Source organism: Varroa jacobsoni, unplaced genomic scaffold, assembly GCF_002532875.2.
Source record: "Varroa jacobsoni isolate VJ856 unplaced genomic scaffold, vjacob_1.0 scaffold_535, whole genome shotgun sequence".
In the NCBI taxonomy this organism is placed as follows: Eukaryota; Metazoa; Arthropoda; class Arachnida; order Mesostigmata; family Varroidae; genus Varroa; species Varroa jacobsoni.
The window spans coordinates 153,046-166,270 of record NW_019213437.1 but is presented as its reverse complement, the minus strand read 5'-3'; the positions used below and the strand labels follow the sequence as shown (position 1 = coordinate 166,270).

Below are 13,225 nucleotides of genomic sequence, written 5' to 3'. Positions count from 1 at the left end.
CAACGCTAAAAGTAGGCGGCGTTGAAGCGAGGTGAATGAATTTCCATTGGGTAAGTCGCAATGAAGCTGTTAGATCAGGGCTGAGTGAGTTAGCAAACAAGGAACCAGAGAAAAGATAACAAGGATTTTCGAAAAGCTGAACAAGTTAAGTGAGAAAAGAAATTATTGAAAATTTTAAAGAAAAAACAGATATATCTAACACCGTCAGTCGGTGGCAGGAAAATTACATACTAAAGAAATTCAACCTTCGTCGATTTTAAGCGACCGTGCCGGATCCATAATGTGCCACATCTCGCCTGCATTGGCGGCTTACCTAGTCAACGTGGGAATATAAACTCCATTTTCCATTGGGTTCCATTATTGTCGAACTGCTGCCCCTAACAATGAAACTGATATAATAAAATTGTCCGTGTACCATACCGAAGGCAGCTGAATCGACGGCATATATATTTAGTCATAACTAAGCTATCGGGTTCCCTTAATAAAAGGAGTCGTCTCTAATGCATCACGGCACTAGATCCGCCGACGGGCAACCGCGAGTTTCAGTGTATGCCAGAGACGGAAACCGGGTAAAAAATATAGGCAAAAGAAAGCTCTGTTGAAATAAACAAAAATCATTAACGCTTAGAACGATGACTGCGAATCTACGGCATGCATTGTACGCTGTTGGTGATAAATGTTGATACGAATTGAGGACTCTGTGCTTCAAAAATTCAGCCACTTCGGATGAACGAAATTTTGTCTATACTCGTACCGAAACTATTTTCCTCCTTCATAGCGGGAGCATTTGCTGCTAAGTAAATGGCGAACAGGAGAGAGATTGCTGTTTATCAACTAGACAGTTGTAGGATAAGGAATACTAGCATAAAGAGGAATCTGCCCTAAAAAAAGAATGATTAACGTCAACTGAAAAAAAAGATTACTTTTTATTACGACAGTTTTTTTTTTATCAATCATCAAGTATAGGTCTATATTCTCATTGCATTGCTGCGAGGCAAAGTAAGCAAAAGGGCACGAAAAGGTATAACCTATTGTGTATGTCTGCGCAAAAATAAAAACTGCAGAAAGGCCACATTAACATTTGGTTCTGCTTGCTCTGAGATAGACATGCTTTCTATTACTTTATCATGGTCAAAAAGCTCCGTGCCTAGGCCCAAAAAATTTGTAGAATGGCAATGGGTACGTTAGTTAACCGCATGAAGAAAATTACATGAGAATACAACACCCGTACTGTAACGCTAAGTATTTGTGTTTTTTAAATACAATTCCGAATCATCGTAATTTAAACACCATCGCTTCTAATGCTTGTCTATATTGTAGATTCGAGCTCTGGTTGGACTATTTACAGGCAATTTATCACGTGTACATATAATTTAGAAATAGTAAACACATGTATACCAAATAACACATTATTGATTTCCCTCCCTTACACCTGAAAGTTTCCGTTGATTTTATCCAGTGTGACCTCTCCCACACTCAGGTTCAATACTACTGCAGTGATGATTTTACCTGCGGGTCACATGATGAGCCAAGTTGTTCGCTCCTTTCAATATCCATAAAACGACTAACGAAGCTACGCAGGGGATCGACTTCAAGTTTTTGTAAAACAGCCTTTATAACGCTGTCCACATTTAGCGCAGCAAATGATTCACGATAGTACGTGGCCAGTTGCTCCATGCGCACGCGATCGGCTGCAATTGTCCTGTTAAGAGAGAGAAATTTTGAGCAATAAATACCTAAGCTGTCACATATGGAATAATGTCGATACGAACAATGATTTATAGAAACACTAATTACCGTTCAACTTTCTGTTTCTCTATCTCAAGAACCTTCAAAGCGGCTGCGTCTTCTTTGTTCTGTTGATGAAGTTTCGCCTCGGCTACGCTTAGCAGACTGCTCTGGCGCTTTCGTTCTGCTTTCAGGTCCTCCACCTAAAACATCAACGAAAAAAGAGGAAATCGGAGTAGTGGCCATTGAACATAGATGAACATGAACGATAGAATGATACGAGTATCATGGAGCTCACGCTGACAACTACCAAATAGTGTATGGCGGCCATCACGTTAGTATTCACCTACCTCTTTGTCGAGAAGGACGATCTGGGTTTCATGATTGCTGACCGCCTGACGTTGGCTCAGTAACTCTTTAAGCTTCTCATCTAAACGGGCACTGAAGTATTTCATCTGTCAATGCGTACATTTAGGTAATATTCAAGCGTTAGATGATCAACTAATCACTGGACAGGGCCTTCTTGCTGAAACACCACATTGTCCACTATGTCTCGTATAACCGAGCGTCAATCAGCGGTGTCTATTTTCCTTCACCGATCTGTCTAAAAGTCTAATCTAGGTTGTTTAATATTGAACTACAGCTGAATAACGCCTACCTTTTCATCGAGGGCCTCTTTGTCCTGCTTTTGATAATCAACTTCTTGCTGCTTCTTACGCCGATTTAGTTCAAATGTTTGATTGTCCTCTGCGATACGGCGACACTCGGCAATCTGTTGAAAACACATTACAAAACATTACTTACCGTTAATAATCTCGTACAAAAAACCACAACAGTTTACTTAAACAGCACTCTCACTCTCTCTCTCTCTTTCTCCCTCTATATATATATATATATATATATTAGGCACATGCTAGCTAACAAGGTATTACAAAAACTGTTTTTATACAGTAATCCGAGACACCATAACAGAACATATCGATTTAAAGTAATTGCACTGATATAGTAAGCCAACCTTTGCATTGATCAGATTTGCCTCTTCGTTTATCATGTTCATCAGACGAGCGCTTTGATCAGCTTTCTTCACGCAAGTGATCATTTCGTCTCTAGACCAGCTTTGTGGACCAACTCTCGAGCCGCTAGGACGCAACTGTGCAATTTTGCCGCATTCCATTTCTAGCTCCGACTCAGCGATTCGGATCGAGCCGGATACGGCCTCGTACTCCGATTCGACCGCACGCATCTTGCTCGCCAGTGAGCTGCGTGTTGCCTCCAACTCTGCAAAATTCAAATTAGCCAAACACAAGTAAACCGTAAAAGTAGGCCATAATAGGAAATCAATATAACAATGTAACTGTCTTCATCTTGCGTGTTTAATGTGCACGTCACTGTAGATCTAGTTCTCGGCTAACACTCGCGTTAATGGGCCGTTGTTAATAAGAACCGGAAAATTCATCCAGATTAATGGACCAAGCTCCTGTGATAGTGCAGTAATATCGAATTTGTCCACTAAACCTAGGGACACGTAAGGTGGTTCGAAATCGAGATGTATTTTTTTAGCAATAGCTCCCCACTTAACAGGTACTCTTTCTAAATAAGTTCGAAACCGGCATGGACACGCTTCGTGGGGGCTAGCTGCCTATGGCAGTGCTTCGTAGAGCAGTGAAGTTCGTTCAGGAAAATAAGATGATAATCCACACAACAAGAGCTTACCTGTGGTCTGGCTACGCATTGAGCGAATTTCTTCCGCTGAGATGGGTTGCGTATCGACAACAAGCTTCGTCTGTTTGATCAGCTCCTCTGTGTCACTTATCTGTTGAGCTAGTTTCGCCTTCTCTGCTTTCATGGCTTCAAGTTCCGTCTCTTTATGCGCATGGCGAGACTCCATCTGCTCAAGGTACTCCTCTAAGTCTTCGATCTGCTTATCAAGGCCTTTCTGCTCAGCCAGCTGTTCTTCGAGGTACTGAAGCTGCGTTTCAGCCTCCTGTTTCGCATTGTGAATACGCTCACGTTCCACACGGATGTCCTCTTCATCAAGAATGCCTTTGTGACGAGTGGTTAGGTCAAGCACTTGTGCCTTAAGTTTGCTGTCATTCACGCTGAGACCTTCCATAAATGATATCCTAGCGAGCTCCTCGGTTTCCACCTGCAGAACAGCATCCTCTTTCTGCATGAGTCGAATAGCTTCGACTGGATCGCACTCCACCGCAGTGACGACATCAAGCGTGTAGTCGAGGATTCCAACAACTGGGCCCGGTTTTGAACTGACCGTCTGCATCATAGACTTCGTTACTTTATGTGGGTATCCAAGCCCGTCCATGAGGATGGGCACTTCCTGTTCTATCCACTGGTTACCAGATGGCGGGATGTAGGCAGGCTCAATAAAGCCAAACAGTATTTTAAAGATGTTCTCAAATTGCTTTAATGTTAACTTGCTCGTTGTCGGGACAATCTCGGCGCTTAAACGTTGCTGTATAAGAAAGTCCCTGATACGGCCAAAAGTTCGCTTAATGAAATCGTCGTTGAAAACGCGGGGATCTTTCTGGTTTACTTGCCCATCTGTAAGTCGCAGCATTAAAAACAGGTGGTTTTTCATCGATTCTATTTAAGGTGTGATAGACCTACCGCAGGACTTTATGACCAGCATTTAAATAAGATTTCTTTTGCCCAAATTTTGGCTAGCGTTCGAAGTATATACAAAATAGGACTCTGGTCAATGCTGCTGTACAACTCCCAAAGGATGCGCAGATAAGATTCAATTACTAGTAACAAAGTTACGGGCCAGGTTCTGTAGAGACGTCTCAACATATTGTAAGGGTGGAACTTAAGCTGGAACATAGATTTACTTACAAAGGGATATTCGCCCGCTTCCCACTGAGTTACGGGTTGTGTCCAGTATACTTCGATTCGCAAAGCCACGTCTAGCAGAACTGGGTACCACGGCAGAAGGTACCTGACTTTCTCTAGGGCGAATCGATTTCCGCAGACTTAGCCCCTGGCTTTTTCTGTTCATTGTTAGATTAAACAAAGTCCTGTATAATGAAAAAATTGCCAAACCTAACACAGCACTTTAACACGGGAAGCACCAGTACGCACCGGTCATTCAAACAGAGCGGTTTCGAAGTTGTGCCGCTCGGTTTGATTTATAAAATAAAATTTTAAATAAAAAATATAGGAACTTAATGGTATCCAAATATTCGAGAAACAGCCATCTAGTCATTTTCGATTGCCTAATTAGATACAGCTCTCAGCTGGATTCACAATCAAAACAAAGTTTTTTTGCGAAATTCGACTTGAGTGTGTTCAGAAAGTAGTAGTCAGATAGTGTATACGAAAAACGTATTTTAATTTTTTCTTCGTGTAACAGTTTGTCATCATAGATTAGAGATTATTCGTTACAACCGGTTCTACTGTCATTGATTGCTTTAGTTCGCTTTTCTAATGCAAACTGTTTTAACCAGTGTCGATCGCGCCGCGCTAATTCCGAAAAAGAGGGCGAGAAGGAGTTGTACTGTGTACCCTCACCTGTTCAATGTCAAAATAATTACAACGTAAGTTGTGCAGGAGTTTTGTTTTTGTTGCTCTAAGAATGTGGAACGTTACGAGTGACCGTACTGGCGGGAATATTTCTCTGTCCTTGTGATGTATAATATGATTCAGCGGAACCATTATTGCATTGCGTACTAGTTGGTCATATGCATTGCTCTGGATAAAAGGTGTACGTTAGGTATATAATGTTATACGGCGCGGGACCCTGACTGATCAACGCTAGTGTTACTAAAAATCAGCATTTTATCAATTGAATGTGCTGTTATGGATAACCACGGAACCAGTCATCGACATTCACAGTTACCGAAAACCGGTGGAACTCCTGCTACTACCATCACTCGTGGAAGCGGTCGCGGTGCTGGAATGAAGTATGCGCCGAACGCAACCCCCAGGGGTGGTCAACAGAAGGGCCCCTCATCTCGAGTTATTAACCGAACATATCAGTCACAAATTAGATGCACCGTTGAATCTTGCAGAAGCCGGATGAACGAACCGCGTAGGTTTTTCTTTGTTGTATAGACTTGTCTTGAATCCATTCTTATTGAGGAAGTAGGTTTTCAAGTATCTAAAAATCAATAGACTATAGCATTAGATGGAAAGAGAGCGGGACGGAACGGGGTTTGCGTGTTTCGCTTCTTCTAAAAGGCCGTGCTTTAAGATGGCAGCTTTTCATTTGGTCACTTCCCTCCAAATTGATATAATCATACGATAACTTTTAATCAAACAGATTAGGAAGAATATTTAACGGCAGGCTCTCTGCTTATTCTTGATTTTATTTGTTCGTTTTTTATTCGATTTTATTCGTTTACCATAATGGCTTATGGCTAAATGCTACAACGAAGAATTAGTTGGGAATGTATCAAATCATAGTGCTGTTCCAGGTAAATTTTGCAACAATAGTAGCTGCAAAATAATATCTTTGGTCTCTTTTTTATGCTACATAAATAGCAAATACTAACATTATTATTATAGAACCTTGTTGTTGAATAAAAGTTGATAGTGATAAAGTTGACCTGAACGTTCACCATGCTGCACCATGCTTGGAGACACACTGATTTCGTTATCCCGACCGTTCACTGCCTCGTCCATAGAATAAAGCGGAATATCAATTACTTGGTGGGTTTCCTGTTCCGACGTTACGGTACAAAGAATATGGTAAAACTTATAGCGACTTTAAAAAAATAGCGTTATTCTGAATGCGATTGTGTTCGTGTTACAGGCAAGCTTTTCTACCCGATTCCGACAGCGCCAGGCACTCGCAAAATATGGACAGATCTCGTAAGTACGTTAATAGATACGCTAATAATTTCTCTCTTAATGGCACGAAGAAATATATCTATTACTGCGAAGCAAATGGAAGCTGTGGCTTTAACAAAGTAACAGACGAGACAAACATATTAGAGGCATTATCACAGATGAATGAGCTTCGTCACGATAGGCGAAGTAGTATTAAACCTAACCTAACCGACGCAGAAACAGGGCCAGGGGAAATATTCATTTTGTGGGCACCGTTGTAGGTCTAAAGGTCTATACTACTATGGCAATAGCTAGAAGTGAGGCCTGTCGTTCGTAGATAAAGTTTGTTCATTAACTTCTTAAGCAAAACAACAAGTTAATCTCGTAATCTATTTACAGAAAAATAACTTGGAGAAACAAGCGTCTTCCATGGATTACCGTTCTGTAGTCCTTGCGTGCGTTCTGTTTACTCAGCGTAATGTATATATTGTTTGAATGTACAAAAGCAGACAGAAAACTCGAAACGGCCTTTTAGGTTAATAAGTCAAAGATTAATTTTGGCTCGTGGAACACCTTTAAATGTATTTACTCATAATCGTATAACTCGATAGGACAAAACTGGAAGCTGAAATTTGACGAGTTATAAGAATTGCGTAGATGATGTTCTCAATAATACGATTCGATTACATCAGATCCGGCGTCACAGCTTAGGTTTCGGTCCGATTTCCACGAACTACGTTTGCTCTGACCATTTTTCGGCTGATCAAAAGCTGCCAAACGGCCACCTCAAGGTGAGAATCAGTTGTCACATATCGTACCTAATCCAGATTTCTACAAGCTCAGATGTACATCATCCGTGTGGGGGGATTACTGGCTCATATCTTACATAGCACCGGTCAATTCCTCCTCTTATCTTGTTTCAACAATATCTACCGTAGACAAGCATAAAATATTACCTGTATATTATTGATCTTTATCTATATAACTGGAAGCTAACTTTAGAATCGCCTAAATGACCTCCTGTTATATATATGTATGATTGATTTGGAAATTTACAACGCACGTTATCAGTTATCACTTTTGTTAGTTAACCTGCAATAAAATGAGGAACTCGTTCGTTATGGCCAGACCCCACGACAAATTCTTCGTTGCTTTTTCCATGGAACTTAGCCTGACGTATTTTGTAATAACTAGCTACAGTCTTAGTCGTCCGACGAAATATGGATACACAAGGAATACGAAGGCTCACTGTGATACCTTTAACTTAGTTTCAAATCTGCTCTGCTCGTTTCAAGGGCAACGCTGTTCCAAATATATTTAGTGTTCAACGGAGAGGAATTGTGGATTGCCTATACTGCGGAATGTCATTTGAAAACCGTGGTCGACTCCATTCGCACGATTCGATTGTGAGTAAAAATTATTAGGGATATTTGTTTTTGTTGGTCAAGTCACGTGAAACTAGTGAGAAAATCCCTAGACCGTCCGTGCATGACCCATTTACAAAGTAGATTAACTGAAAATAAAAAAAACTATGATGAGTAAAGTAGTAGTTTGGCAGAGTGAAGTGAGGCTATATATAAGCAGCGAGAAAATTAACTACATTTAAATTATAGACTTTAGGCTGAACATACAGAGCTTGTTATTTATCCCATTATTACTCAATGCCATTCCGTTATTTAACGAGCTACATGGGCAAAGTAAGTGGCAGCGTGTAAATCCCGGCCTTGTAGAGCGACTTTTTAGATACTGACACATGCTGTCATACGTTAGTAGAGCTCAAATTGAGTGTGTCATGTATACTGAACGATAAGAATCTACGTTCAACCTGTTCATATATAAGCATCTACCGAGAGAAAAAAAAACTGCTCGTCTGATTGGATTATCTGTATGTACTTAATTGGAGGAAGCACAAAAGTGAAATAGCATACGATTGCCTTTGTTCTTCACACTTCGCTGTTTAAATCTATAACAGGATTGTTCGATTCTCTTCTGGTGTAATGCACGACAGATACATCTTCATGAAAGTCGCCGCTGGAAACTTGAATGTGAAGTCGAGTCCGTCCCCCCGAGTTCACTATACGACGGCAAGTCGAGTTGTAAGGTAAACGACTATTGACGAAAAAAGTGCGATTGCAATATGTATTCTGACCAAATTTCAGTGTTTCTCATTTAGGACAACATTTTAGTTGATAAAGTGTACAATCTGCCTTCAGGACTGCGAGAGGCGCAATGAGGTCTACGAACAGATGGAAGGACTTCGCCGAGATATCACACAGTTGACGAATGAATTGAACGAGTTTACGGAAGTACAGCTTGGAGGACGGCTTCAATTGAACTTCCCCACTCCGTGCGAAGAAACGTTTGCCATTTCTGATGACAAAACACAAACAATTCAGACTGAGAGTGAAATTTCTTGAGATATTGCTTAAACAATTATGGAATTGAAGGGGACGCTTATATAGCACTAGACTAGCCAGTTCCGTTTACAGTCGGTGTTGCACCTATGATTTTGTGATAATTTCTTTTCCCTATATACAAATCGTATTGCTGATTTTCAGCTGTTTGATGATATTTTTTATTGAAACTACACGGTCGGAGGCAAGTGTGGTGTCAATTTGTAAAAATGCTTACAGTTATGTAAATATGTAGATGCTAAGCCGTAAAAACAAGGTCATTTTTTATTAAACATCAAAAAATAGTTTTTGATTTGTGTCATCATTGTTACGAACATTTTTTCTCCAAAAATATTCGCAGTAGTAAATAAGACCTTGTCTAGCTTATGAATCGCTAGGTGACAATCCAACAAAACATAGCAAGGAACGAAAGCAGCCAAGAACGCGGTACAAACAACAGTATAATACGATTCTAGGAATTCCATATAGATGTTTGTGCGGACTGAAGCCCCTTAGCGGCGGTACCCCCAGGACACCTGCCGATGAAATGGCGGGGATCACTTTTTAGCAGTAGGTATGAGTAGGACTCTACTAATGCAACAGAAGAGAACTAGAACTCTGAACTTAAGATTTTCAAAAATGGAGCAGCGATCCCGTTATAGTTACTAACTAACTTAACTTGGTATCTTCTGTACATTTAGCACGCGTGGGCTGGCCAACGAATGACCAGACGTACATCGGGGCCACATCTATTGCAGTTAATTTGTTTCGCTAGCTTAACAACCGTATTTAACAATTTCCATAAACTCTTTAAAAAAATCAATCGCCAGCAATGCGCCTTGGACATGCTAGCAAGTATTATTTGGCATACTATTTTGTAAACGTAACCGTTGTCGAGGTAAAAAGATTATTCTGTTAAACAATCGGTTCGTTCCGTAGGCTTCATGGGTTTCAGTTGATAGCGTCTGCGAATTCCCGGAGGCAGTGCGTCTTTAATGTTTGTTAAAGGTCATCTCGCGAATGATTGGATAGCTAGATCACCGCTCCTATTTAAGATTGAAGACACTTGAAATCCTCAATGTAGTTTTTACCTATTAAAGTCTACAAGGTTCTTTTACAATAAATATTATACTAAAAATATTATGGCATAACTCGGTGCAACTGTTGCATTTGCTCAAGTCGTTCTATTGGCATCGTTTGTTGTCTTTCCTATCAATCCGCGTTCCGCAAACGTGAATACATTTGGAGACAGGCTTGGAAGCGAAATGAGAAACTTATCGGCTGGCGTTCTCTGCCTGTCGGTGACCGGGGCGCTTTCCCGGTCCATGTTTTATAGATAAACGCCTCTTCAAGTCGGTCTTCCGTCGGATGTGTTGACGGCACGCTAATATTTGGCGTCCTTGAGCGACCACTTGCGTTCGAGAAAAACCATATAGATGCTGATAACGTCAGCGTCGAGCGAAGGCGGGGGAGTAGTACACTTATTTTGTTGAACTCTGACAATTTTAAGTACTGTTATTTTTCAACTTCGCTGGCCATTAGTTAAATAACGGTACGATGACGCGGTAAATGGTCGCTTTTTTGCGGGAAAAATCTCGATGCTTGTCCAAGTGCATAGTGTGGCAGCGGTGGTACTGTGAAAAAAAAGAAATCGATTCAATGTTCCTAGCTTGCGTTTCCACCTGGTTTCAACAGAGAAGTGGACGGCGAACCGTGCAAGCCATTTTTAGCAGAGCAACAAACAAGCTTTTGGCAAACAAATGCAACTAACGTTGTGTAGAACCTCTAGCGGACATTATTTTGAAAGCGTCATATCTGAGAGCATTATGAAAAAGGTTACATTTCGTCAGGACCGTGATTCTATAAAGCATCTACTACGAAGCTGCTAAATGTTCACTAGAATGATAACGAGTGTAGCACGAAATTGTACTTTAGGTTATGCTTATTCTTTATAACGTGAGGCAGAAGGCTTTGGAAACGTTCAACTTCAATGGTTTATTCAATGGCCCTGTCTACTGATCTACTGTCCATTAGTGTTGCGGCTGCAAGAGTAAACACGATTGAATATCTTCACTGTTCTGTTGCCATTTATCTTCTGCTCCACGCTGACATCTGCACTGCGTACTGCGATTATTTCTATTTATAAGCTCGTTCGATACGCCAGGATGGTAACGCCGGGTGACGACATCGTCAGGTTACAAGTTATAGCGGAAGAGGTCAACAAACTTTATCAAGAATATAAAGAAAAACTACAGGTTAGTTGAAGCATTCGTTGCTAAAGCTTAGCGATGAGACCCGAAACATAGCGAAGCATAGGATTGACTATTAATTAATCATGTACCATGGATGACTTCCCATAATTATTTTAACGGGGTCATCGACTGTCGATCTTCTCTTCATCGATTTGAATGTCTCTTGATTTTTGTTCTCCTATCTGCCGTTATCCGGCCTATCTGACGTTAGCCGGGTGCAAGAGGCGCTTTATTGTGTTTTAAGTCATGCGACTGAAACAAAGGGTAAGTTGGGTATCCAGTGGCAATCGCCACCTAGTAAATCGTAGGGTGTCCCTGTTGTATTTCGTTCCTTCATAGTAACGACGCATTCTTCGAGATTTCAATGGTCTCCGTGGGCCAGCTTGTTTCAGTGCTCTAACAGTCTATTAATTCGATGATAGGAAAACTTACCTCGGCTAATTAGTACATGTATGGGCGCCTATTCACAGTACAGAGTTCATATGCGGTTTTGATATTCGCTTACCAACGGGTTGGTCACCAAACATTTTAACTTTGTATAAATTCATCATAAGATAGGTACAAGGCTAATTTAGAACGTAAACATAATTTCATGTTTTGTCAAATTTTCAAGCCAGCATTCACTGCGTCACTCGGTTATCAGAAAGCACTACAAAAAAGCGAAGATTTCTGCGCCAGTCAAGTGAGGCATCTACTACATCATTTGGTTCCATTACGAGTTCAGCTGACCAGGTAAACATGTAGTCGGAGTCAAACTTATCAATCAATAAACGGTTCTATAAGGTCCAGTCGACGGAAAAAATCATCGATTGTGGGCAATAATAGTAGAAATAACAATAACCGACAGATTTGTTTATATGGAGGTATTTCAAATCTCTACAATTCGTTTTATTTGTTACGCTATCGCCTTCATCGACCTTGTGCTTCATGAGTAACGTTACTGATGTTTTGAATGTGTGAAGTAACACAATGAAGCGTTGTTATTTCCGTTAAAAGTGGCTGATACGTTTACGGTACTTTATCCTTGTCTATTGTTTATATTCACAGCATGAAACCTGTTACACAAAGTAGAAAAAACAATACACAAGATCCAGTTGTTGCAAAAGCGGCTACAGAGTTGGACTCGCACGCTGCCGAACTTGAAGATGCCATCAGGCTTATCAGGCGAAACCTGCCGGCGCCGCCTGGAAAATATTTGTATTTCGTTTTAGGCTCTGTGAGTGTGGCAATGCGTAGCAACAAACTGAAACTCAACTACAAGATCGAATATGAAAAGTACGTCAAGGATTGAATCGAGATTAAACTTAGTGTACCGTCCATTGCGTAGCGTGTACGTTCGCAGCATATTCAGTCTTTGTCACTTAGTCCTGCCTTTTGATGTACTATGCCAAAAATACCAAGAATGATGTTGTTAAAGAATGAATCCCCAAAGCTTTCAAAAGTTGTTCAGAAGTAACAAAAGCTGTTGGACACTGACTACTCAGGGAACGATGTAGTGAAGTTTGCCCTTTAACTTGAGAGGATAGATTGATTTTGGATGATGGCAGTTGATGATTATATTTCTTTCATACTAACTTTCAGTAATATTTTTATTTGGAACATGACATTTCAGTTTTAAGTTAGTTGTGACGTGCGCTTTGCTAGCTCTGTCGGTAATTTGTCTACTCCGGGGTCCAGGAACTCGTTGGGACCCTGTGCTGATGTTTGGGCTCGTCTGGTTTTACTGTACACTAACCATTCGGGAATCAATCCTTAAGGCCAATGGATCTAAGTATGATCGTTTCGTTTTGTTGTAACGTATTCTTGTCTCAGATTTAACTTCTCTCGACCTTTACGCATGTCGTGTATGGATCAGTAGTTAAAGTTCGCTCCCAGATACAATGGGAAAAACATTATCATTTGTTAAACTTTTACCATTAGCGCTACACAAAAGCAAATTGCTCACATTTATCCTCGTACCAATCATACTAGCTCGAAAATTATTCCTGTGAGAATTTTGATTTTATACCGCAGCTATTAGACCTAGAGAAACGGACTTGCAGGTAGCATAGTAATGCCGAGTAGTTC

At 40.7% G+C, this 13,225-nt stretch overlaps 3 protein-coding genes across 5 annotated transcripts in view; 2 read left to right on the top strand and 1 right to left on the bottom strand.

The window, feature by feature from the left end:
• Positions 1–907: 907 nt before the first annotated feature.
• On the bottom strand, positions 908–5,053 carry LOC111261220 (uncharacterized). Its single transcript, XM_022834534.2, has 7 exons — positions 4,579–5,053; positions 3,442–4,287; positions 2,744–3,006; positions 2,387–2,500; positions 2,079–2,183; positions 1,798–1,931; positions 908–1,702 (listed from the first exon to the last, which is right to left on the bottom strand). The coding sequence occupies exons 1-7, from the start codon at positions 4,739–4,741 to the stop codon at positions 1,489–1,491; spliced, it is 1,839 nt and encodes a 612-aa protein (XP_022690269.1). The 5' UTR covers positions 4,742–5,053; the 3' UTR covers positions 908–1,488.
• Positions 5,054–5,154: 101 nt separating this feature from the next.
• LOC111261224 (uncharacterized) lies at positions 5,155–9,214 on the top strand. 2 transcript variants are annotated; one of them, XM_022834544.2, is made up of 8 exons: positions 5,155–5,279; positions 5,562–5,773; positions 6,497–6,555; positions 6,913–6,993; positions 7,206–7,304; positions 7,809–7,919; positions 8,522–8,614; positions 8,727–9,214. In XM_022834544.2, exons 1-8 carry the CDS (start codon positions 5,170–5,172, stop codon positions 8,928–8,930), a joined length of 969 nt encoding a protein of 322 aa, XP_022690279.1. In that variant the 5' UTR covers positions 5,155–5,169; the 3' UTR covers positions 8,931–9,214. The 2 variants fall into 2 exon arrangements, with proteins under 2 accessions (XP_022690279.1, XP_022690280.1); XM_022834545.2 differs by lacking the exon at positions 6,913–6,993.
• A 1,042-nt stretch (positions 9,215–10,256) lies between these two features.
• LOC111261223 (transmembrane protein 120A) overlaps positions 10,257–13,225 on the top strand; it is a 6,211-nt gene continuing 3,242 nt past the window's right edge. The window contains exons 1-4 of one of the 2 annotated variants that reach the window (XM_022834542.2): positions 10,257–11,161; positions 11,772–11,890; positions 12,206–12,433; positions 12,771–12,929. In XM_022834542.2, the coding sequence (XP_022690277.1) occupies positions 11,072–11,161; positions 11,772–11,890; positions 12,206–12,433; positions 12,771–12,929 (596 nt within the window). In that variant the 5' untranslated portion in view covers positions 10,257–11,071. The remainder of the gene's footprint in view (positions 11,162–11,771; positions 11,891–12,205; positions 12,434–12,770; positions 12,930–13,225) is intronic. The other variant, XM_022834541.2, reaches the window with a different exon arrangement.

Bases quoted from the DNA above. Each gene is read 5' to 3' on its own strand.
- LOC111261220 (XM_022834534.2), bottom strand. From the start codon at position 4,741: ATGAACAGAAAAAGCCAGGGGCTAAGTCTGCGGAAATCGATTCGCCCT. The intron at 2,184-2,386 runs GTAGGCGTTATT...ACGCATTGACAG, and splicing joins AAGAGGCCCTCGATGAAAAG to ATGAAATACTTCAGTGCCCG. The intron at 1,703-1,797 runs GTAATTAGTGTT...CTCTCTTAACAG, and splicing joins GAGAAACAGAAAGTTGAACG to GACAATTGCAGCCGATCGCG.
- LOC111261224 (XM_022834544.2), top strand. From the start codon at position 5,170: ATGCAAACTGTTTTAACCAGTGTCGATCGCGCCGCGCTAATTCCGAAA. The intron at 5,774-6,496 runs GTAGGTTTTTCT...TTCGTGTTACAG, and splicing joins AAGCCGGATGAACGAACCGC to GCAAGCTTTTCTACCCGATT. The intron at 7,920-8,521 runs GTGAGTAAAAAT...AATGCACGACAG, and splicing joins TCCATTCGCACGATTCGATT to ATACATCTTCATGAAAGTCG.